Source organism: Nicotiana tabacum, chromosome 1 (assembly GCF_000715075.1).
Source record: "Nicotiana tabacum cultivar K326 chromosome 1, ASM71507v2, whole genome shotgun sequence".
NCBI classification, from domain to species: Eukaryota; Viridiplantae; Streptophyta; class Magnoliopsida; order Solanales; family Solanaceae; genus Nicotiana; species Nicotiana tabacum.
The window spans coordinates 90,954,126-90,977,097 of record NC_134080.1 but is presented as its reverse complement, the minus strand read 5'-3'; the positions used below and the strand labels follow the sequence as shown (position 1 = coordinate 90,977,097).

General features: G+C 40.7%; 1 protein-coding gene across 6 annotated transcripts; it reads right to left on the bottom strand.

The window, feature by feature from the left end:
* Positions 1–8,282: 8,282 nt before the first annotated feature.
* Positions 8,283–16,918, bottom strand: LOC107812394 (protein MEI2-like 4). 6 transcript variants are annotated; one of them, XM_016637485.2, is made up of 15 exons: positions 16,175–16,918; positions 15,308–15,476; positions 15,070–15,115; positions 13,839–14,180; positions 13,151–13,578; positions 12,859–13,017; positions 12,374–12,490; positions 12,133–12,281; positions 11,752–11,849; positions 11,270–11,671; positions 10,296–10,950; positions 9,621–9,705; positions 9,468–9,536; positions 9,184–9,363; positions 8,283–8,739 (listed from the first exon to the last, which is right to left on the bottom strand). In XM_016637485.2, exons 2-15 carry the CDS (start codon positions 15,383–15,385, stop codon positions 8,581–8,583), a joined length of 2,967 nt encoding a protein of 988 aa, XP_016492971.2. In that variant the 5' UTR covers positions 15,386–15,476; positions 16,175–16,918; the 3' UTR covers positions 8,283–8,580. The 6 variants fall into 6 exon arrangements, with proteins under 6 accessions (XP_016492971.2, XP_075108294.1, XP_016492973.2 ...); XM_075252193.1 differs by having other exon boundaries at positions 11,752–11,846; XM_016637487.2 differs by having other exon boundaries at positions 11,752–11,846; positions 15,308–15,489; positions 16,175–16,829.
* Positions 16,919–22,972: the final 6,054 nt, after the last annotated feature.

Sequence of the window (22,972 nt, the reverse complement as noted above, 5' to 3'; positions counted from 1 at the left end):
GTGACACACTACTCGAGTAACCTTTTCATGCCTATTCCCTGTGGGATTCAACCCCAACCTTGTTGGGATATTATATTTGACATCGACCGCCTTACACTATTTAATTAAAGTATAATTTGAGTGTATCAACCTCAACAGGCGTGAAAAAACTGTAAGACCTCAACAGGCGTGAAAAAACTGTAAGACCTCAACAGGCGTGAAAAACCTGTAAGACCTTAACAGGCATGAAAATTTTGTAAGACCTTACTACAAGCATAAAACTAAATCCCGAAGTTTAGGCTATATGTCACATTTGTAAGACTCCCGAAAGGGCATACCCTCGATATAGACGCCAAAACTACCACACTCGGGATCAAAAATGGCTCTGGCCAAACACAAATGACTACGGTCAATACGGCTGCACCAGCCAAATTAGCGCGACTCGGGGACGCCCGACCGTCGCTACAAAATCACAGGCCATTACTTCGAATCTACTTCGAAAAGAACCGGTTAAAACAAACTACCCTCAATAGGCAAACGAGGTTCGACCATGTCAGCTCCAAATCACAAGGCTTCGAGCTACTCAGCCTACGAGCTAAACCTTCCGAGGTGCTCGAACATCCCCGCTAACGACTTGAAATTGAGGTTCTTCCCAAACCGACGACAGGTCAGGCAAAATCATTTCAAAAAGTCCTTAACGAGAGAAAAACAAAGCCTACATATGCCCACGGGCAAAAGCGTAAGAGCCATTGTCGCCAGCCAAATGAGCCTCAGAGCCACACACTAAAAGGTCGCAATGACCAAAAGCGTAAGAGCCACTGTCGCCAGCTTAAAATTTGAAAACTTGAGGATCAAAATGAGCTCAAGTAGTAACTTGATTCGGAGACCGGATCCAAAATAGTTAACTATATATGATGCCTAAGGGCATAGCGTAAGAGCCATCGTCGCTAGCTTCACGACCCTCAGGGCCACGTACATAAAAGGTTGCTTCGACCCAAGGAGTGAGAGCCACTGTCGCCAGCTAAAAAAACTTGAGGGTTGATTGAGCTCGAGTCGCAACCCGACTCGGAGACTGAACCCAAAATAGTGGAAGTACAAATGCCCAAGGGCAAGGCATTAGAGCCTTTGTCGCCAACCCACGAAAACACGAAACTTGAGGGTCAATTGAGCTCGAGTCGTAATCCGACTCGGAGACTGAACCCAAGATAGTCAAGTGAAAATGTAAGGGCTCCCACACTATCTTACACTAAAGGCCGCGTCGACCGAATGCGTAAGAGCCCCCGGGCATGCTTGATGAGCCCCAGATCCATATTGTGAATCTAAGGATTCTCGCCAACTCAGAAACCAGTCCACCAGGTCGAAAGAAAAGCAGAAAGGGGTACATAAGAGATAAAGCTTCAGGTTTTCTTTTAAATACATACACAAATATCACATACAAAATGGCAAAGTCTACGCTCCACTCCAGAAGGCTACGGCCTACCAGCCTCATCTTCACTCTCCACGGCGGCCAGAAGTAACCGAGCATCACGTTCGTCTAACCTCACTCGAGCCAGCTCTTACGGGAGAACAAAACCCCTGGTGCCGATTTCCTCAAGTACCTCTCTTCGGGATCTGCAACGAACATATTCCTCGATACTCTTTTCACAATTGAGGGCCCTCTTCAATTCGGCTTGGGCATCAGTGGCATCTTCAAATGAATCTCCATCTCCTGATTAGCCTTAGTCCGACTCAATGCTGCTTCAACTCGAGCATCAATGATTTCAGCCCTGACCTTCGAAAGTTCAGACTCGAGCTTTGTGATCATATCCGCTTGAATTGAAGCGTTGTCACGAGCCAAGCAGAGTTGGGCCTCGAAGGTGGGAATTTTAGCCAAGGCACCCCTTTCCTCTGAAGCTTGAGCCTGCACCTGAGCTCTTAGATTGCCACAGCCATTCCTAACTCGGTCGGCTTCACCCCTAAGGTGCTCCAGAGCCTCTGTCTTTTTCTGCAACTGAGATAGGCAAAAAGTTACCCTTAAAGGTTAAAAAGAGAAATGCGTACCACAAGAGGTTACATGCTCCATCAAATAGCTCTCGTGATTTGAGCTCTAGTACGCCTCATATCGCCAGTGCATCAACTCAACCTCCTTCTCCTCGTAGAGGAGCCTGAGAGACTTACCCTCATCCAAAGCTTTCTGAAACCTAGCCCCATGACGGAGTAGCTCATATCTGAGCCTATTAAAGGCCTGCAGAAGAAAATCTCGATAAGGAAGGGAAGACACGAGATGCGGAAGGCCTATACCAAAGCTCACCGCAAAGTGAAGCCAGCGGATTTCCTCGAAGGTCGAGCACACTCCTGTTGGTCCAGCCCCCTCAGCCCTAGAAGAACCAACCTCGGTCTAAGCATGATCACTCGAAGAAACCACCGCTCCGGAACCAAAGACTTCAGGAACAGCAGGCTCGGGCGATGTGTTCTCCTCGAAGACACGGACCCGTTTAGCCCCGCTAAAATCTCCATCGCACTGCGAGTGCATATCCCGTTTATCACCATCATCCCTTGGCTCGGAAGCCGACAACTCCTCCCCCTCTTCGGAGAAGCACAGTCTCGCCCCTGGGGACCTTCCGATACCTACGATGGCAAGGTCAGTACATAAAAGGAGGAAAATGTCATCTCAAATATATGAAGGCCAAGGTAAAAGTAGCGTACGCACATACCTTGGTATTTCGCTTCCCATCTGCCCCGGGACACAGCTCGCCATCTACGCTTGTCGCAAGTCTAATGGGTCACCAACCTCCGGACCCAGTCGGGCAAATCGGGAACTTCTCCCGGTGCCCACGAAGTTGCTGCAAAAAAAGGAGGAAACACAATTACTAAATTGTCTTTCGCTACGAGCGAATCTAAGAAAGCACGAGACACTTCACTCATGCGTGTAATTCCATTCCTCGGGAAATGGCATGAGTTCCACGGGGATAATGTCAGTCGTCCGGACCCATACGAATTGATTGACCCACTCTCAATCCCCATCTTCCTCATCATCAACAACAAAGGGTGTGGACGAACGGCACTGCAAGGTTAGAAGGCCTCGATGATGAAAGGGACGGTACAGCCTGACGAGGTGACTAAGCGTGATTTCAAGCCCAGCCTTCTCCGCAAAGAATCTTATCATTAGCACTACTCGCCAAAATGGCGGATGTATCTGCGCCGAAGTAACCTAATACTTCAAGCAGAAATCGAGCATGACCCTATCAAGGGGGCCTAGTGCGAAAAGGTACAAGTATACGTTCAGGAATCCATCAGCGGGGTCCGTAATATCCTCATCCGGGGAAAGCGCCGGCAACGCTACCCCCTCGCCCCATCCGCAGTCTCTCCTTACTATCTCCAGATGTTCCTCTTTCATCGAAGACATAGTCTTCAGAGTAAACTCCTGTGGATCCGGAGCACTGGGAGTGGAGCTCTGCCCTCCCTGCCGGGCAGGACCTGAAGTAGCAGTCATGGCTATGATAGAACTAGCAAACTGAAGCAGGAACCTACGCAAATGCTTTTGCGCTTAAGGAAACGAAAGACTCGACGCTAGGGCAGAAATATAGCTACCTAAAATAATAGGATCTTCCAAGTAGCGGGAGCCACCCCATATATGTGTGGGGAACAACAATGATTTGCCTACCCAGGATAGGCCCGGGGAGGCCAATGGCTTCGGTACGGATCCTGAGGTGATACTTGATCCTGAGGACCTCCGTCAAAAGGAAGTTAGGCCCCAAAAGATCAGCGACATCGTCTCCAGTTCCGAGGTGGTACCCGACCTCGAAATTTTCTCTCAAAAAGGAAAATAAGCACTTTGAGCTCCATCAACGAGGGCTCGACCTCAGGAAGTCGCCTAAGTACGAATAACCCCTCCTCAGAGACCCGCCTACAACACCTTAAAAGGTTATCTACGTCAAGCTCAAAGTAAAAGCTCCAAGTGCCCGAAGTTGACTTTCACTTCGGTGCTCTATATCCACGAGGCTCGAGGGCCCCGATGATCCAAGTTTACCAGATCGCTTCAGGCTTGATCCCGGGAACAACAATGAGCTTAGAAAGGAGCCATTTCTGTTGACCAAAGGCCGAAAAGAATATTGATGATCGTCAACAGAGGCATACATTCAAAATCTCCGTGAACGCACAAGAGTATACAAGAACATGGAAAAAAATCAAAAGCATAAGTGAAGAAGATGTCTTCATATTTCATAAATATTGGCTTACAATGGCCCTCGGGGGTCCTTACATACAATTACAAAAGCTCGCAAGGGGTTCTTACGCAGAAACGAAGAAACAAAGGGGTATACACCCATAGTGAAAACCTAAGAACTTAGTCCATCCTCGAAGGTTCATCTCCGGTATCAGCATCCTCAAGCGTTGCCTCCTCGATATCGCATCCTCGAAGGCAACTCCTTCGACCGCCATCTCTTCTAGGTTCCCAGCTCAATCCCGCGGGAAGTCCTCGCTGAGGGAAAAGATGAAGAAGTGGAAAAGGGGGGGATGCAGAGGAGGCAGAGAAAAGAGACATATCCCACCGAAGCTAAAGGTTGAAGATTCGGCGGGGCCCAGCCTCAATGATCGGTTGTGCCATTTTATCCCTCGGGAAAGAAAAAACCCACGGGATAAAGTGCCACACTAGGCCAGGGTAGGAGAGTGAGCAACGGTGCATAGTCTGAATGACTTTCTAAAAAAAGGGGAGAATTGATTCCCCGTCTGTCGTAATCTCGAGCCAATAAAGACATCAATAACGATCGCAACAACAACAGCAATGACGGCAAAATGATATAATCTCGATCGACAAGGGGAAGCTCAGGCAAGAGGCCACAACACAGCCTATAGGAGCGCTGCCAAACGACCTTGAGGCCGTAGACTCCAAACATGATGATCAACAATAGAGGAAGATGGCAAGGAGAAAGGGGTAAATGAGCAGATGAAGACACTTGGATAGAAAAACAACTCCAGAACGCCCCATTTATAGGAGATAATGACGCGGTCATCGAGGCCTTTGGAAGACTGATCGGCGGACGCAATTACTCCGTTCTTGAAGAACCGAATCGACGATGGTACTTTCACCTTGGAGAACGGGAATCGACAGTGCATTAAATGATGTTGAAAAGGCAAGTCCATGGGATGTCCCGGTTATCGTGGAAACTTGCACCACAGGTTGCATCATCGGTATGACGTCGTCACGAGAAGCCCGAGGAGTCGAGTATCAGAGTCGTTTCCCATCGCTTCATTCTGAGAAACGCGGAGACTATCTGTATGCGGCGAAATCAAATGGCCTAATTTCATGCTATCAAGTCACTTCAGAAGAATATCTGTATATGGCTAAAATCGGAGAGTCTGATTTTACGATCATTACGCCATTCCATAGCCCGTCTTCAGAAGGCTCGAGGCGCAACTCGCAGTTCGACCCCAAGGGTTCCCAACGTTTGACCTCGGGGCAGTACAAATCGGTGGCCATGATGAACGAGTGAGAGATTCCCAAGGTAAGGGGTTAGAGCTGACCAAGTCTATAAGAATAGTGCAAGTCCGTACCGTGACATTAAATAGTTGTACCAGCTACAAATCTTTGTAATAAATGCACATATACTATGTTGGGATTCCCCCTCCTATATAAAGGGGACCCTTGTTATTTTTTGAACGAATGATATTCAATACAAGAACAAGAATATTCTCTGCTCTCTAACTTAAACACTCTCAATTGTCTTTCCTTTGATTTATTTCTCACATGTATTGTATTTTATTGATCGTTCTCCATTTATTACTTATCATTGATCATAAAGAGTCCTCATCAAAGCACTTAGAACTGTTGATACTTCATCGGCCGTTCACAGCCTAACGCTTAGCTCGACCTCGAGGCCCCGTATAAGCCAGCTCGAGGCCCCGATTCTCGACCACTCGATTTGCATAAATATACTATTTTCAAGCTCTTATCTTATCTTCTAGTCTCACACTTAGAATCTACTTCCTAACAACTAGCATTAAAATAAATCGTGTATTTTTATAACCATAAAATCAAATCTAATTGCAATTACCATTTTTGAGGTAAACAATATTATTTGGGCATGATAGACTATTTTTAAGATGATGATATACGTGTCTTAGTCGTAGTCATATTTATGTCATAATTACTTATCCGCACTTTTATTTATTACCTTCTTGTCCATTTTATTAATAATCTCTTGAACGTATGGATTCATCCTTAGAGATGGAGATGGAGATGCAGATTGATATGATTATGGTACATTTGGACATTTGATCGGATTGATATTGATATGGCACGAGGTTTCTGTTGTGCAGTTGTTATGATATTAATATTGTTATTGCATGAGGTTTCTGCCATGCGACGCTTGAATATGAATTTGTCCCTCCGATGTTTTGTGATTACCCTATGAGCGCAGATGATACGTTTATCATGTTGGAGCACATGAGATGTGCTGGATATTAGTTATGAAGGAGTCTTGAACATGCATGATCATCTTAGACTCTTGTAGAAGTATTCATATAGGTTCTACTTGGTGCATTATATACAGGCTTAGAAATCGAATTGGGTTTTGTTTATCTTGTTTGGGAAGCATGCTTATCCTATCTCTGATTTTGCACCTAATTGTTATATCTATTATTCTTGGTTATTTTTCTGTCATATCTTGTTATTATGGACTGTCCAGGTTGAGAAAGTGAGTATCATGCTTTTGTCAAAAATCTCGCCAATACTTTTTCGAGATTAAACTTGATACTTACTGAATACACATTATTTTTGTACTCATACTACACTTCTGCGTATTTTATGCAGATTCTGGTATTGGCATTATTGGATTTTAGGAGAGCGTTGAGTAGCTACACTTGGAGACTTTGTAGTGAGATGTTGTTCTTGATTCGCAGCTTATGGATTCCTTTTATATCCATATATTCTTATGTTTTGAGACTCAGTTGTATTTTATTTAGTTCTCATGACTTTATACTATCGGATTTTTTGAGTTGTTGGATTTTCTGCATTTTGTTATTGTTGAGCTATTAATGCTTTATCTATGTTATGACAACAAATTGTTCTTCATTTGTCTTGTTTTGGTTGATTTGGAATGTTGCCTTACCTAGCGTTTATGTAGGTCTCATCACGACCTTTGATGAAATTTTTAGATCGTGATCGGAACAAAGAGAAAGAGAAAAGGAAGAAAAAAATAACAAAGAGAAAAATAAGATAAGAAAAAGGAAAAAGAACAAGAAATTCTAAAATGCAAAAGAAAATATTAGAGAAAAAGCTACTTCATTATAAATAATCCAATTAGAGGTTGACATGTGTATAATTTGGAGTGAGTCAAATAATTAGGGCAGGTATGTTATACCCAAATGTAATGACTAAAACGAATAGCCATGTGGCCCAATAATGTTTCCAACGCATTAAAAGGGGACCCCATATATTATGTCGTTAGCGGGATAGGTCATTTTAAGACCAGAAATAATGTTGTGTGCGTTTTTTTGGATCAAAAGGTGACGAAGAATAATTTTAAACCATTTACTAAATGATATGGGTAGTTTTAGCCTTTTTCTGTTAAAACTATGGGCCTCCCGTCTACTACTCCGCCTCCTCTACTACCCGACCTTAAATAACTACAATTTAGATACATTGGCTCGTTTCAAGAGAATGGAATGATAGATGAAGATGTTACTTAAAGGATTAAAATTGGATGGTTGACACGGAGAAGTGCCACCGAGGTGTTATGTGATAGAAGGATGCCTACCAAGGTTAAAGGTAGTGAATGTTATGCTAAAGTACAATACATTCACAAGATGAGTGTTGCCGAAAAGTGAATGCTAAAATGGATATGTAGTGACACTAGATTAGATAAGATAAAAAATGATCATATTCGCCAGAAGGTGCAAGTAGCACACATTGAGGATAAAATGAGAGAAGGTCGATTGAGATGGTTTGATCATGTCCTACGTCGACCTGCAAGGAACGTAGTAAAAGGTTTGGGGGGGGGGGGGGTTAGACCTAAAATTAATTGTTTGGGACTTAGGGGAAGAAACCTCAGACGACTTGTGTTCACAAAATAAAATTTTCCCATGTGCGTTATGCTGAAGGGTTTTTATTAATCCTAAAGTAACCCACATCCACCTAGCAAATTGTTTTAGAATAAAAGAAAAACAAAAAGTAAACTGCACAGCAGCAATGGTGCAACATATCAATTATTTCTTCATAACGAAAAATTTCTCAATAATGCTGAGCTGCCAAGAAACAGGGGAAAAAATAGTGAAATACCAGGAGGGACAGACAATAGAACGCTCTGTTGTTGTGCCGCTAATGATTTATCGTCCCCGGAAACTCATGTGTATTTATCATAAATTAGTAGGCCTCCCAATCTTCCAAAATTTTGAAGTTCCCTCCTGAATGCCTCAGTATTACAATAATTCCTTAGGCAAATGGGTAATGCACAATTTTCATGAGTATTTAGGAGTCCATCCAAAATTCAGAAAAATAGAAGTTTGCTCTTCTTTTTCTGCCTTTCCACTGACCACCCTAATGTACATTAATAAAAAATGGGCGGATCCGTTTCCAATCTCAAAATCCTATAGGTTAGTACCAACAAAATTGCAGCAGCTTGCTCAATTTGATTCCTTGACAGAACCTGAAGATGACTCTTCATTTACGAAATCCTTGCTGGTTGACAAACTTGTCTGACTTTCTTGGTAACTTTCTTCACTGGTGCCAGCCCGATTTTTGCTGGTTCTTGGCCTGATGTTTACACCCATGGGAAAGGGCACCTACAAAACCAGGAAAGTGAGACCTCAAAACACCTTTTAATTTTCCTCAGACACAGATCACACAACTTCAAAGTGAAACCAAGCACTAAGGCAATATCAAACTGATGCTCCAACCACGAAATGGCAAAAGCTTAGGGTGCGGTTGGTATGAAGGAAAATGTTTTCCCGAAAATGTATTCTGGAAAATGAGTTATTTTCTCACAGCCAAACACCAGAAATATCTTCTTAAGTAAATATTTTTTTATCAAAAGAGAACATGACTTCCCTCACTTGTGTTTTTCCCTAATAGCCCATTAAAACAGTTGCCAAAGTTAAAATGTGTTTGATAGTGACAGAAAATAACATTTCTATCATACCAAACACACCCTTAAGCATGAGGCAAGTCACCAGAAACAAATGAAACTATAAAAGCAATGGCCGCTATTGATAGAGTTGTGCTCATACCTGATCGCCGGCATTAGGGCCATCAGTGTGGAAGAGGATTGGCCGGCACCGCTTATCTTCATTCATGAGGCTAGAATTCTGGAAGTGAGCAATGAGTGCAGCTTTTCCTTGGATACGAGCATATGCAAGTGATGCCACCTTCTCACTATTGAACTTTTCCCATTTCTTTCCATTGAATGCCTGCGAAATAAATGCTCACGTTTAACCGTAAAAGAAGCAACAACAATAAGAAGTAACCCTTAAATTGAATTGAACTAATTTGATAAGGGACAAGAACCACATACATGATAAAATGGAACAATAAGGGAAGGAACAGTCATGTTGATAAAAGCATAACCTACATTGCACTTGTTCTGCAACAAAACAAAGCGAAGTTATACAGAATAAAAACAAGATCCAGAACACACGAAAGCTTTCAGCATGGGAAAAGCGCTTGCCTTGAAATCAATTGGTAGATAGATGAAATCATACATTCCTCTGTGACGTTCATCAATTGCAGACAAAAGCATTTTTGAAGTGTACCTAAAAACCCACCAGGAGAAGTTAGAACATGGGTGATGGCACACCGTCGGAAATTTTGAGAACACAAAAATACAAAATATACTATCCAATAGCTGAAGAAGTTTCTTTCTATGAGAACAGATAGACAATCTTTATACTCAAAAGATGAACACATCATGATTTTGAAGCCTTAATGTTCTTTTTATTCATCCCGTGCTGGTATACAAGCAATGAAAATTTGCAACAAAACATATGCTAATAAATATGGTATGATGACCAGATGTTGGTATTAACATCAATGGTCTACAAATTGCCACAAGAAAATCTTTTTGATAAGTTACAACTAGGAGATACTTGAGAAAATTTCAGAAATATTTCAAGGCATTAAGCAAGATAAGTAATCCCTCAACATCAAACAGCTTTTACTATCATATATATATCCAGTCAAGTTAGTTTTCAAGAGTAAACTCAACAAACATCATCTCAAACTAATGAAGAAACTAATAGATTAGTACTCCCTCAACATCTTAAGCAGCATGTTTCCATATTAGCGAATAGAAGGAATTCAGGTATAAACCTAAATTTCAATTAGTAATAAGACAGTGTCGTACTTGTTAGGAATGTTCTTTATCATTAGGGTCGTCCTTTTATCTTCCCCTCGTGCAATCCGATCAACATCCAGTTCAAACTGCTTCTTGTTGTCAGTCTGATTTGAACTACCTTCATTCCGACGGCTCCTCATCCTTTCATTTGGAGAATCAAATGAATTGATCATAGGAATTATTTGACCTCTACCAGGAAACATCAAACTCCTCTGATGATGGGAGTGCAATCCAACATTACTGGAAGACATTGACAAGTCTATACAGCTACCACCAGTGCGAGGGAAAACGTTATGAGGAATAAACTCCAAATGATGTGGTGAATTTCCAGAAATCCTCATACTGCCCAGAGAACCTGGGTGAAAACCAGATGCATCAGGAGATTCTCCTGCATAGGCATGCCTTCTATCCCAGAGAGAGAGGGAGGGATTAACAGAGGGTGCTGAACCCACATGATGGTTGTTTATTGGTACAAGTGCATTCAGCATATGGGCGGGAGCCCTTGGAACAGAATGCAGTTGTTGAGGGCGAGTGGCACAGACTCCACCTACAAATGTGGGTGAGTTTGGCCACATCATACCTTGAGGCTGAGGTTGATGTGATTTACTCCAGATGTACTGGTGCCCAGGAGAAGGACAATTTACATTTCCATTTGGAGTAAAAACTGAAATGAATAGAAATAGCACACAGATTATCAGAAAATTTGGGAAAATTTGGACGACAGTTGTTTCTATTTTATTGGCCCACGTTTTATAAGGTTGGGGGAGGGGTAATGGGAGCTATACCCTTACAGGTACAGTTGCACTCTCAGTTCCATCTAGAAAATAGAGATCCATATAAAAATGAAAAAGGAACATATCAGAGAACTGGCTAGGATGGAAGCAAAGCGCTTCCATCTTTTTCAGGATTACAACCTAACTATTGCAGTCAGTACAATATTCATCCTTGCAGAGATAGAAGACCCATGATACGGAACTTCTTACCTTCATTTAGTTCAACCGAATGCCCATTAGAGCCAACTCTGGAAAACTTTCGATTTTCTGATTTTACTGGTCTGATATTCATAGTTGCAGAAATGCTGCCCGGAGAAATGGAGGAAGCTCCATTAGATAAACCATCATGATACTCTGGAAGTGAATGAGGATGGAGACCTGATGTGCCGCTAAACTCAAAACTGATTCGGCTCTGCAGGTGGCCAGTTTCACCAACATTGACTTGGTTGCCCTTAGATTCCAACCTCAACAAGCTGTTAGGAACACTGAATGAAAATCCACAGTCAAATGCATTATCCAGATAGGAATTAATGGCAGAACCACTGGCTGATTGTCTTCCCAGAATTGATCCATTTTCGATACTCGACGCATGTCCTCCGTGTGGAAGTGCCCCTGGAAATTTTTAACCAAGTAAAGTGACCATAATACATTTCTGCAAGAATGATAATGCAAAGAATGAAGAGTAATAATACCAGAAAATCCAGTTGCTAAGATGCTAGGACTATTCTGCTGCAAATATAGACCAGGTTCATCTTGCTCCAGCTCAGAAGGAAACTGTTGCAACAACCTGCTGTATTCAAAACAGAGGCTCAAATAATAGTGTGATTCAGTTAAAAGACAAATAACAGTCCAAAATTGGCAAAGAATTCAAATTTGTGAAGCCCATAGAATATGGATAATTGGTCTATTTCAGCTAATAAATTAATAATATAGCAAACAGCTTTCTACAAGAGCAATGCCCTGTTCTCCCCCACCCCCACCCCACCCACCCCCCGGCCGTTTTTGGAAGAAGGGGGGAATGGAGGAGGGTTTCCAAGAAGAGCTAAGGAAAGCAAAATGTTAAAGATTCGCACCGTCTAGTACCACTAGGATGGCTTGCTTCAACTTTTATCTGCTTCCCTGCAATGTCACTCCTGTTTAATGCACGAAGAGCAGCTTCTGCAGCTCTAATATCATAGAACTCTACAAATTTGTGATGGCTTCTATGTGGAGTCTCACGGATCTTTTACAAGATAAGGGGCAAAAAAAAGAAGACAAAAATCAGCAATTCCCAGACAAAACAATTGAATACAAAGAGCTAGTAGCCTAGCTTACCTCCTTAATCTCGCCATATACACCAAATATTTGACGGAGTTCATCATTTGAAACAGAGGAATCAAGGTCGAAAACCAGGAGAGTGCCTTGGTTGACATCTTTTTCAGATGGATTGTCCTATCAAAAATGATCAGAAAAGGAGGATTGATAATTGTTGCTTGTTGACTAAGAAACATGAGATGCAGAAAACAAATCTAGCTGGCAAATACTGCCAATGGATGATTCTTTTGGTATATTGCTCGCATATGGGAGATATATAACAACAACAACAACAAACCCAGTCATTTCCCACAAGTGGGGTCTGGGGAGGGTAAGAGGTACGCAGCCTTATCCCTACCCTGGAAGGGCAAAGAGGCTGTTTCCGATAGACCCTCGGCTGGCGGGAGACATAGAAATGTCAAAAACATTTGTAGGGCCAGTAATCTCTGAAACAGGCAAACTATTAGATATACAAGTGGGAAGGACCAAAGATGAAGCATACATACCTTGGGAATAGAGAAATGTATGTCTAGCTTCATGCGTCTCAACGGTTTGTTCTGAAGAGCTTTCATGGCATGTTGCGATGCTCGAATATCATAATACGAGATCATAACAAAACCGCGATGCTTGCATGCTGTATATAGCATGTGAATATCTCCATATTGCTGTTCATAAGAATCAAACACAACAATCATAACCAATCAAAACATACAACTTCTGTTTTGCTTTAATTTTCCCTTTTAAGAGGGTAGAGATAAGTTTCTGGAAAATGTAGACCCAATGATAGACCACTCTCACCTCAAAAAGTGTTTGTAATTCAGAATCTTCAACACTGCTGTTTATATTTCTTATAAAGAGTGTTCTAGATGGATTTTCCCCGGGAGGGTGCTTGCCTCCAATTGCAGCACTAGAGCCACCCTGCAGAGTATAATTTCCAGCAAATTCAGAATTTCGTTGTCCTGGAGAGGAACCATCTTCTCCTAGATCCATCCCTCCAACACTACTGAAAAGATCGAGATCTTCAATGTCATCACCAGCATTGGGTTGGCCAACATAGTCAAGCCCATCAGTCACTCCAGCAAGCAAGTCATCATCATCAGGGAGAAGATTTCCAATAGCGTGGGCCTCAAGTTCTTTAAGGGACTCAAAAGGTTCTTCTTCTTCATAGTGTGAGTCAGCTGCACCAACAGAATGACCATGTGGAGAATTATTGGTCGGCAATCGCACTGCATGACAAAATCCCAACATCAACTCCTCTACCTTTGACAGAAAAGCCGAAGATAATAAAACAAAAAAAAATAGATAAGAGATGGATTGGATAAATAAGTTATCCACCTACAACAGCATCACAGGAGAAGCAGTTAAGTACTGTTTTTGACAGCCACTCAAACATCAATGGGGCAAAATTTTGCCAAAATAGTGGCAACACTTGGAAACAATGTAATATGTCAAGGCAGTAATAGGACAGAAAAAAAGTAAGACATACATTTTCTACTGAATAGTTCTGATAATGAGCTCGAGAAGAGACCATTCTCATATTGACCACCCATTATGCTAATTCTGTCACCTTCAGCTGGAATAGATGTCAGGTCAGCACCGAGAATAGATCTTACATCCAGGTTATGGTCAAGAGCTCTAGGTAAAGAGTGAGATGCTCTTTCCACTCCAAAAGTTTGTTTTTCTATGATGCTGTTAACCTTTTTGTCTTGTTTTAGATAAGAACCATGATGTTCAAAATGCTTTGCCATCGGAGAGCCCAACGAAATATGATTCTCAAGGGGTGATGAACGGACAGCAGCTCTTTGTAAAGCATCATCACCTTTAAGACCTGCATGAAAATGCGTAAGCATAATCGAAAAGAGAGGTTATCAAAACTCTCCATCTGGATCACAACCCTTTTCACTTGGAAATGAAAAGTATATTACCCACCCTAGTTCTGGTAACTTTAATAAAGAACATACATGGATGGAGCCATGCATAAATATGACAGAAATAACAGCATCAGCTTTGTCATTGCACGCATTGGTAACAGGAACTTCTTTCTTTTTTCTTTTTCTTTTTTTTCCACAGTAGGGAGGAGGAGACATGCATTTGTTCATATTCTGAAAGGATACACATATTTTGGAGATCCAAAAGGCTAAAGCATGTTAAATTAGAGCTAGATTCAAAACAACCATTTGGTAAGATATATACAGCCTGATTACCATCTGGCACCACCTTTCAACAGAATAAGTTTTCAAAATCAATAGAGATACCAATCTTGAGACATTTGAAGATGATTTAAACATAACTTTTTTTCCAGATCTGTTTAAAAAGAAAAGATTTGCAGCAGCAAAAAATGGGACCAATTTATAGCTGCGCTGTAACCATGAGAATCAGGAAAAGAGGAAAAGAAAGGAAAATGGAAATTCTTTAAACTAATTGACCCATGACAACCAGTTCGGAAACAGCCTCTCTACCTCACACAAGGTAAGGGTAAGGTCTGCGTATACCCCACCCTCCCCAGACCCCATTTGGAGAATCACACTGGATATGTTGTTGTTGTTTGTTGACAATCACCACTATCTCCTATAAATCAGGAAACGTAGCTATACTGCTAGTCACATTGAACATAATGCAGGCAGACTCATCAATGCATTATTGAAAAACCAATGCTAACACAAGCAAACTCCTGATATAAGAGTAACATACAAAGGGCTATTTGGATTACTACTGACCATGGTAATTCTGCAGGCTGTTTGTCTTCCAAAATCCAACTTGCCTCTGCAAGATTCAGAAAAGGAAGGTATCAGTTACGAGGAAAAGAACGAGCAAAATAGTATCCCCTCCCTCCTTTATCTATTTGATGACTTATCCAAGAGAGGGGTAAGGTCGTCCATAAAGACTTTTGTAACATTAGAATTAGATAAACAGATCGTGAAAGAAATAAAAGTGTGATGTATGAACAATTTAAACCTCATCATGAAAACATAAGTCCTCGGAGAAGTATGATGATGGCGATAAACCCTGTGGCTCCCTCATTTGAGATGGCATCACGCAATTTGGACTCAGAAGGAACTATCTAATCAAAGAAAGTATCTCCGCCTTGTATATAGCTTGAATAAGATCCTCTATCAATGTATTTCTGCGATGAGAAACTAAAGTATTTTTCCAATGAGAAATCATAAAGATTGAATCTTTATACTGAATTGAGCATAAAATGGCAACATCCAGGTACATTACGGGAAAGTCAAGTAAGCAACTTCTCACATCTTCAGATATGACACATGTACACATACTTCAATTATGTTATGATCCAAGTTTCAGTTGAAGATTAAAAAATGTAATTATGGAACAGTAAGTAGCTTCAGCTTAATTATTAGGTTGCCAAATTGAGGGGCTGGAACTGGATCATTCGTGTTAAATGAATTCTCAGCGAGAAGCATTTAACAACTCAAGACGGAATTAGACTTTAAAAGAGAAAAGACAAGGTTTTTAATCATTCGCGGAGAATAAGGCTTTTGTTTTGGAAGTTTAGAGCGGCGTAGTTTGTATTTATTCCATACTACGACAGGAAATGCAACATAAGCATGACGAAAAAGGTTTTTTTAATAAAATAAAATAAAAACAAAGAGAAGAATTAATCAAGTTAAGCAGATCAAAAAGAAGGGTAGTTAATCTTAAGCCCAAATTCAAACGCAAACAGAAAAAATGAAGGCCGATCGAACAGTACAACAGGTTGAAGCACATTCAAAGAAGCCGTATTTGAAGGTGAGGGAGTAGATCAAAGGATAAAAATAGAAATTGGAGCCATAATAGAGGAAAAAACGAAAAAACACGCACCTGGGGACACAGAATCAGAGAGCAAAATCATGAGAGAAATAGAGAAAGAAGAGGAAAGAGATATTTATAGGAAAGGGGAAGGTGAGGGAGGGCTACAAGGATTTTGAAGATGAGAGAAGAGATGAAAATAGGAATAAATTACGGCACAAGGCAAGGGGAGGAAGGGGGAAATTGAAGAAGAGATCTAGGTATCCGTGCCGTGCAGAAACCTCCAAAGCTTCGATGCCTTTCTCTCTCTCTCTTTGTCCTCCTGTTTCTTTCTCTCTCCTGTTCTTTTTTCCTACATTGCACGTTAACCACCTGTAAATCCTCTCTCCTCTGCAAAATTATATTTAATACAGTTTTCTTCTCCCTTTTATCCACAGCTAAACACTCATTATCCCAACTGCTCCGATCGGGATTATGAAGTTTCCGGCGAGCGACAGGCGGAGATTCCGAGCCTTCGCTTCCCCCCAGCTTCTGTTGGAGAAATGGAGAGAGAGGGAAAAAAAAAGATCAGAGGAGAGAGAATATTGTAGGAAGAGGAGAGAGAATATTGTAGGAAGAGGAAAAGAAGTGGATTTATTGTCCGGACAGAGAAATGAAATGAAATTGAAAAAGCGGAGATGGACTTTGAATTGAAAATAGACACGGACCAGAAGAATAAGCCCACCCACCTCCCATCCCTCACCCCCCAAAAAATAAGATGGACCAGAAGAATAACCAACCCCAAGCAACTCCACACCCCACAAAATAAAATACTCTATTACTACTACTTACTAATAATAATAATAATAATAAGGATGAAAGGAAGAGGGTATAAACGACGTCAGGAGCAGTCGCCTCCTACACATTTCCTGGCGATGAGTTCCACATTCAATTTCACTACTATAAATATAAATACAAGAAATTCAACTATTTAGCACATATCAAGAAGTCATTATTTATGATTTGATTGAATTTTTAAAACTGCAGTTGGAACTGTAATTTAAAAAAAGATACACAATACAGATTAACTTTTGGTTGATATACACTTTTTTTTAAGATATCTCAAGTGTTTAAATAAAAAATGGAATTTTAGTCAAAGCTAGAATTTAGAAGTACACGAGTTACTGATAATCAAAAGAGTGTATAAAAAGAAGTAATTTAGGTAGCAAGAGAGTAATCAAGAGAAAAACAAGTAAACCAAAGTTTATATCAATAGTATTTCGTGTCCTCACAATGGATCAGATATCTCCCTTTTATAGATATCTTGGAGATATACGTTTTGCCTAAATCATAATGAGGTTATTATGAGTAATTAAAGACATTTAATGCTACGTTACATAATCATTATATTCAATACAAATTCTCTAACGTATTCTACATTTAATGCCTATTAAATGTCGTATCTGCACTCTTTTCTATTGTCAGATTCATTCCTTTTGATTCTCGGACATAAATGACTTAGATAGGTACGGGTGCTGGGTTATTTGTATTCCTGCCCGTGCCTCTTCCTCTGCCATTTGCTCGTATCTGTTGCAACTCGTGCCTCTTGGCTAGTTGTAATTCTTTGACCATTTGACCAGTCTACGTGTTTCGACACGTCACCTTTATATTTAAATACAATTTTTCCCAATACAGATAATCCCCCTACTTTCCATTTATTCATCAGTTTGAATATTTGGGAAGTGGAATTTCATTAAAAGGAAATTTTTGTCACCATTAATGCTATGACAAAATTGGCGCTTCAATTGTCGCTTCCATTTAATGCTCCGTACACGTGTCATTTTTCCATTGGTTCTGCAGTTTTGCAACCCTTTTCAAGGCTTTTTACAGCTCCACTATTCACGAAGTGTCAGTTATCATTTTTATGGTCCTTCCATTACTGCACTTTTACCTTTGGCGGTGGCGTATTAATATAAATATAACTTCTTTCATTGTCTTTTACCACATAAAGCTTATTGAACACTTAATTCCTCAAATCTCAGTTCACTTCTTCCTCACATTATTCTTCTTCGCCATGTCTTCACCAAATCCTAACCTAGGGTAGTTCCCATTATTGATACCTTCCATATTGCCCCCATTAGACATAGAAGGGGAGGTAGGCTTTATAGCTTAGGGTCTACTCGCGGTGGTGGTTCGTCTATACCTTCTCCTAGTTCTGGCCCTTTTTCTAGAACCAGAGGTTCCCTTTCTCACAAATCTTCTTCTAGGGATAAAGAACCTTCTGAACCATTACGTGAACCTTTAGTAGAGGAGATAGTCCTTACAAAACTATCTTTTTACCATGATAGGGAATCTCTTAGAAACCAGGTTTCTGCTTTAGATCGTGCTGACGCTTACCCCACTCAAATTACAGAAGTTTTGACTCTTGTAGTTCACAAAGACTGCCATTGGAGTAATGATTTTTCCATTATTATCCCTAATCAAATCAGAGGATTACTTCTTACTTGACTGGGTTTTTCACTTTAGGGTTCAAACCAGCTATTGACCCAGTCATTCTTGAATTTTGTCGTTTCTTTAATGTCTGCTTGGGTCAAATTGGCCCAATCATATGGAGGGTTGTTGCATGTTTGAGGCATTTAACCAATTTGGCTGACGTTTCCTTTACTTTCCCTCACCTGATTCATCTTTACTCCCCTAGACTTTTCTGTAATGGCATTTTTATCCTAGTGGCCAGGAGTAAGAGGGTTTTAGTGAGCCTTGAAGATGACAAGGACCGTGGCTGGTACGCCCGATTTGTTGCTACCCCCACTGTTGGTTTAGTAGGTGAGAATAACGTTCCCTTCCCTGAGAAGTGGAATTTTACACGTAAGTCTTTTATCCATCTCGTGCCTTTTTCCTTCAAGTTTATCAACTTCTCTAATTTTGCTTTTTTTAGCAACCATGGGAGTGGTGGGGAATATTCCCAATTTCCGTGGTTAGGTGGATAAATTGCTGAAGACCGCACCAATAGATGGTAGGTCTTGGAAAACACTTTCTAATCGTTATGGTTGGAAAGTAAAAACTCATGGTAAGAGTTTTTATTTCATCTTTCACGCATGTATATATTTTTTCTTTATTGTTCTAACTTCCATCCTTCTTTTTATCAGGATTTGCTATTCGAGGAGTTACTGCTGAAGCAGTTGCCGCTTCTCGTGTCTCTTCGGGAACCCGTACTCCTTCAGGAACCCATATCTCTTTAGAAAGAGCCCGAGAAATAGTCTTGGGTTCTTCTTCTACAAAAAGGAAAACTGTTGAAGAAGAAGACTCTGAAGAAGAGGAAGATGGAGGGTTCCCTGGTGACGAGGCCACGAGCTAGGAGACGCATCGTCTCTGATGACGAAGCTGAAGTTTTCCCTCGCCTTCCTATTCCTCTTACCGAACCTGTTGAAACCCCAGTAATAATTCCTGACGATGACGTCACTCCCCATGATATTCATGAGTCTATTGATCAACTTTTCTTCAGTGGTTTTGGTAGTGGAAGTTTAGGGCCTGTTCTAGATGAAATACCCTTATTTTCTTTTTCAACTCCCGTGCCCGTGATTCCTTCCTAACCAGCCCCAGCTATTTCTGTTCCTTCTTCTACTGTTTTCACTTCCTCTACCGCTCCTCCTTCGACAATTCCCCCTCCTATCGTTCACTATACGGAAGTGGGCTCTTCAAGTAGAAGTGTCGCTATGAGGAGGGTAACCATTGAAGTTCCTGCTGATAGCAGCCTTTTGAGGAAGTCAGGTCAGGCAGATGTATGGTTGCAACCTTTAATCGGTCCAATTGAAAAAGCAAAGCTGGAGAGCCATAGTTCCCTGACTCTAATGAATGATATCGTGCATGCCACTTTGAAGGTATTTTCCTTCTCTCCCTTCTTTACTTTGTAATTTTTTTTTATATTTGGGATTCTTATATTCTTATTTCCCTTCTTTTTTTAGGCCAATCTTATCGGCACAGAAATGATGAACAGAATCCTTATCTTGGAGAAGGTAGCATGTGATTCTCAGTTGGAGGCGATCAATTGGAAGGAACAATTTTAGAGTGCACAAATTGATATGGAAGATTTACAAGAAAATAAGAGTACCTTAGAGCAGCAGGTGCGGGCTTTAACTTCAGAGTTAGCGGTTGCAAAATCTTCCTCAAGCCAAGCAGAAAAAGACAAAGAACGTCTCGAATCTTCCTTCTTAGAGCAACTATCTAAGGCAAGCGAAGAGAATAGAGAGTTGAAGGCTCTTTTGAGTCAAAAAGAAGTTTACGCTGGGGAGCTCGTGCAAAGCTTAACTCAAACACAAGAAGACCTTCGAGTCTTGGCTGATAAGGTCCGTGCTTTAGAGAGCTCCCATGCCTCTCTTCAAGCTTCTTACAACTTAGCCTTGGCTGAAAATGAAGAGCTAAAGAATGAGATTGCTGATTGGGAAAAGGATTATGAGACCCTTGAAGAAAAATCTATTGTTGAGGTAAGTTGGGCATTTTTGAATTCACGTCGAGATACCCTAATTGAAGCTGGCCAAGAAAACTTCAACCTGGAGTCGGAGTTAGCTAAGATCAATGAAACCATTGAAAAAGCTCAGCAAACTCAGGACTTCCCTTCTCCCATGGTTGAAGCTCCTGTGAATGTTGAAGCTGATATAGGTATCCCAACTCTTTCAAGCCCAATCGAGCATGTTGCTGCAAGCCAAGTTGAAACCGCATCTGTTGATGCACCTGCCCAAATTGAGCCCGCTGCTATTGATGTTCCTGCTTCAGTTCCACAAACTTCTCAGTGACCAGTTTTAATCATTTGAATGATTTTGTTTTTGTTTTTATTTTGGAAAATTGTAATCAAACCCTTAGCTTCATTTGAGGGTTGATTTTGGAAACGCAAGTCCCCAAGTCTTTTATGGGGCAATCTGTATAAACAATTTCATAGTTTTATGACTAAGTTCGAACTTAGTCTTAGATTTTTACATATTAAGCAGTTTTTCATGTTATTATCTTAAACTTCTGTTTGCTTTATTCTTGCCTTTATTTTTAAGGACTTACAGAATAATTTGCATTTTTGTTTTTCGAAAATGCTTCTGTTAACCTCATGACTAATTAATTTAAACATGAGTTTTATAAAAGAGGGCCCTTTTATATTTCGACACTTAATGAAGAAGATGTTTCAACTTCATAATGGTGTTGTCATACGATAAAAGAAATAGGAACATACATGTTTCTTTGAAATAACTTTGACAAGTTTTGGATAATACTTTACATGTATTTGAATTACATCTATAACTTTCTCATAACTGTTTTTCTTATAACAGATTTTTTCAAAAGAAGAATAATAGACACGGGGTTTTTCCTTATAACCCGTTTTAGTACATAGCCTTTACCCTAACTATAGTGAGGTTTTTCTTTGGCCTTAGCTCGTGGCTCCATCTCGTGACTTCGTGACTTTTACTCTGCACTTGACTCTTTTAGGCTTGATTTTTCCTTAATCTCCTTTGCCTTCTTTATACATATGTCTCTGTATATTATGTAGTCCCCCAAGTGTTTAAGTGTTGAAGTATGAAGCCTCGAGCACTTGATAGTTTCTCTCATTTGGTCCTTTTCCTGAAAAGGAAAAACATATGGGACTCGGAGGTGCGATTTTAGATGAAGACTGCTTAACCCGTATGAATTTCTATCAGAATAATTGTAACCCTAGGCCAGGAATTTTAGGTTATTCCGTGTGCCTTACAAGTCGTGACTCATCATTTAGTACGGGTTAGCTTTTTGCCTATCATCTAAAATCGTTAGTAAAATTTTAACAATTCAAAGATTAAATTTAAGATGGTGATACCTGACCGTGGGTATTCCTTAAAAATAGTATCTCTTCAAATGAACAACATTCCAATGTGAAGGTAGTATCTTGCCATCCATTGTCTCCAGCTCATATGCTCCCTTTCCTGCAATATCACGAACTCTATAGGGTCCTTCCCATGTTAGACTTAATTTACCCGCGTTAGCTGCCTTTGTAGATTGAAAAACCTTTTTAAGCACGAAGTCCCCCACTTTGAAGAATCTGAGGCGTGCTTTTCGGTTGTAATATCATTCTATGACTTGGTTTTGTGCTGCCATTCTTATTAATGCAGCTTCTCTCCTTCCCTCGAGTAAATCTAGATTGACCCGCATCTCCTCATCATTAGATTCTTGTGTCGCCTATGTGAACCGTGTACTTGGTTCCCCTATCTCAATTGGAATTAAAGCCTCAGCTCCATAAACCAATGAAAATGATGTTTCTCCTATACTTGTTTTTGCAGTTGTGCGATATGCCCATAAAACTCCAGGTAACACTTCAGGCCAGTTACCTTTTGACTTATCTAATCGTTTCTTTAAAATATTGATAATAACCTTGTTCGTTGATTCTGCTTGCCCATTACCCACCGGATGATAAGGTGTTGACATAATCCTTTTAATTTGTCAACTTTGAAAGAATTCCGTGATTTGATCTCCAATAAATTAAGGGTCATTATCACACACGATCTCCTTTGGTACACCAAATCGGCATATGATATTCCACTAAATAAAATCTTTGACTTCTTTTTCTCGCGCCTGTTTAAATGCTCCTGCCTCCACCCATTTAGTAAAATAATTAGTGAGTACGAGCAGAAACTTTACCCGTCCTTTTGCTTGTGGTAATGGACCCGCGATATCCATTCCCCATTTCATAAATGGTCATGGCGTAATGACCCGGTGTAATAACTCCACAGGTCTATGCATATTGTTACCGTACCTTTGACATTTATCACATTTGGCCACGAAACTTTTTGCTTTTTCTTCCATTTTAGGCCAGTAATAACATGCCCTAATTAAGGTTCTTACCAATGACCTTCCTCCTGCGTGATTCCCGCAATGTCCCTC

What these genes read in the sequence shown, in the direction of transcription:
- LOC107812394 (XM_016637485.2), bottom strand. Translation starts at nt 15,385, where the DNA reads ATGCCATCTCAAATGAGGGAGCCACAGGGTTTATCGCCATCATCATAC. An exon ending in AGAACTATTCAGTAGAAAAT is followed by an intron (nt 13,579 to 13,838) that starts GTATGTCTTACT and finishes TTTGTCATGCAG; the next exon opens with TGCGATTGCCGACCAATAAT. An exon ending in ATCTACCAATTGATTTCAAG is followed by an intron (nt 9,537 to 9,620) that starts GCAAGCGCTTTT and finishes GTTTTGTTGCAG; the next exon opens with AACAAGTGCAATGTAGGTTA.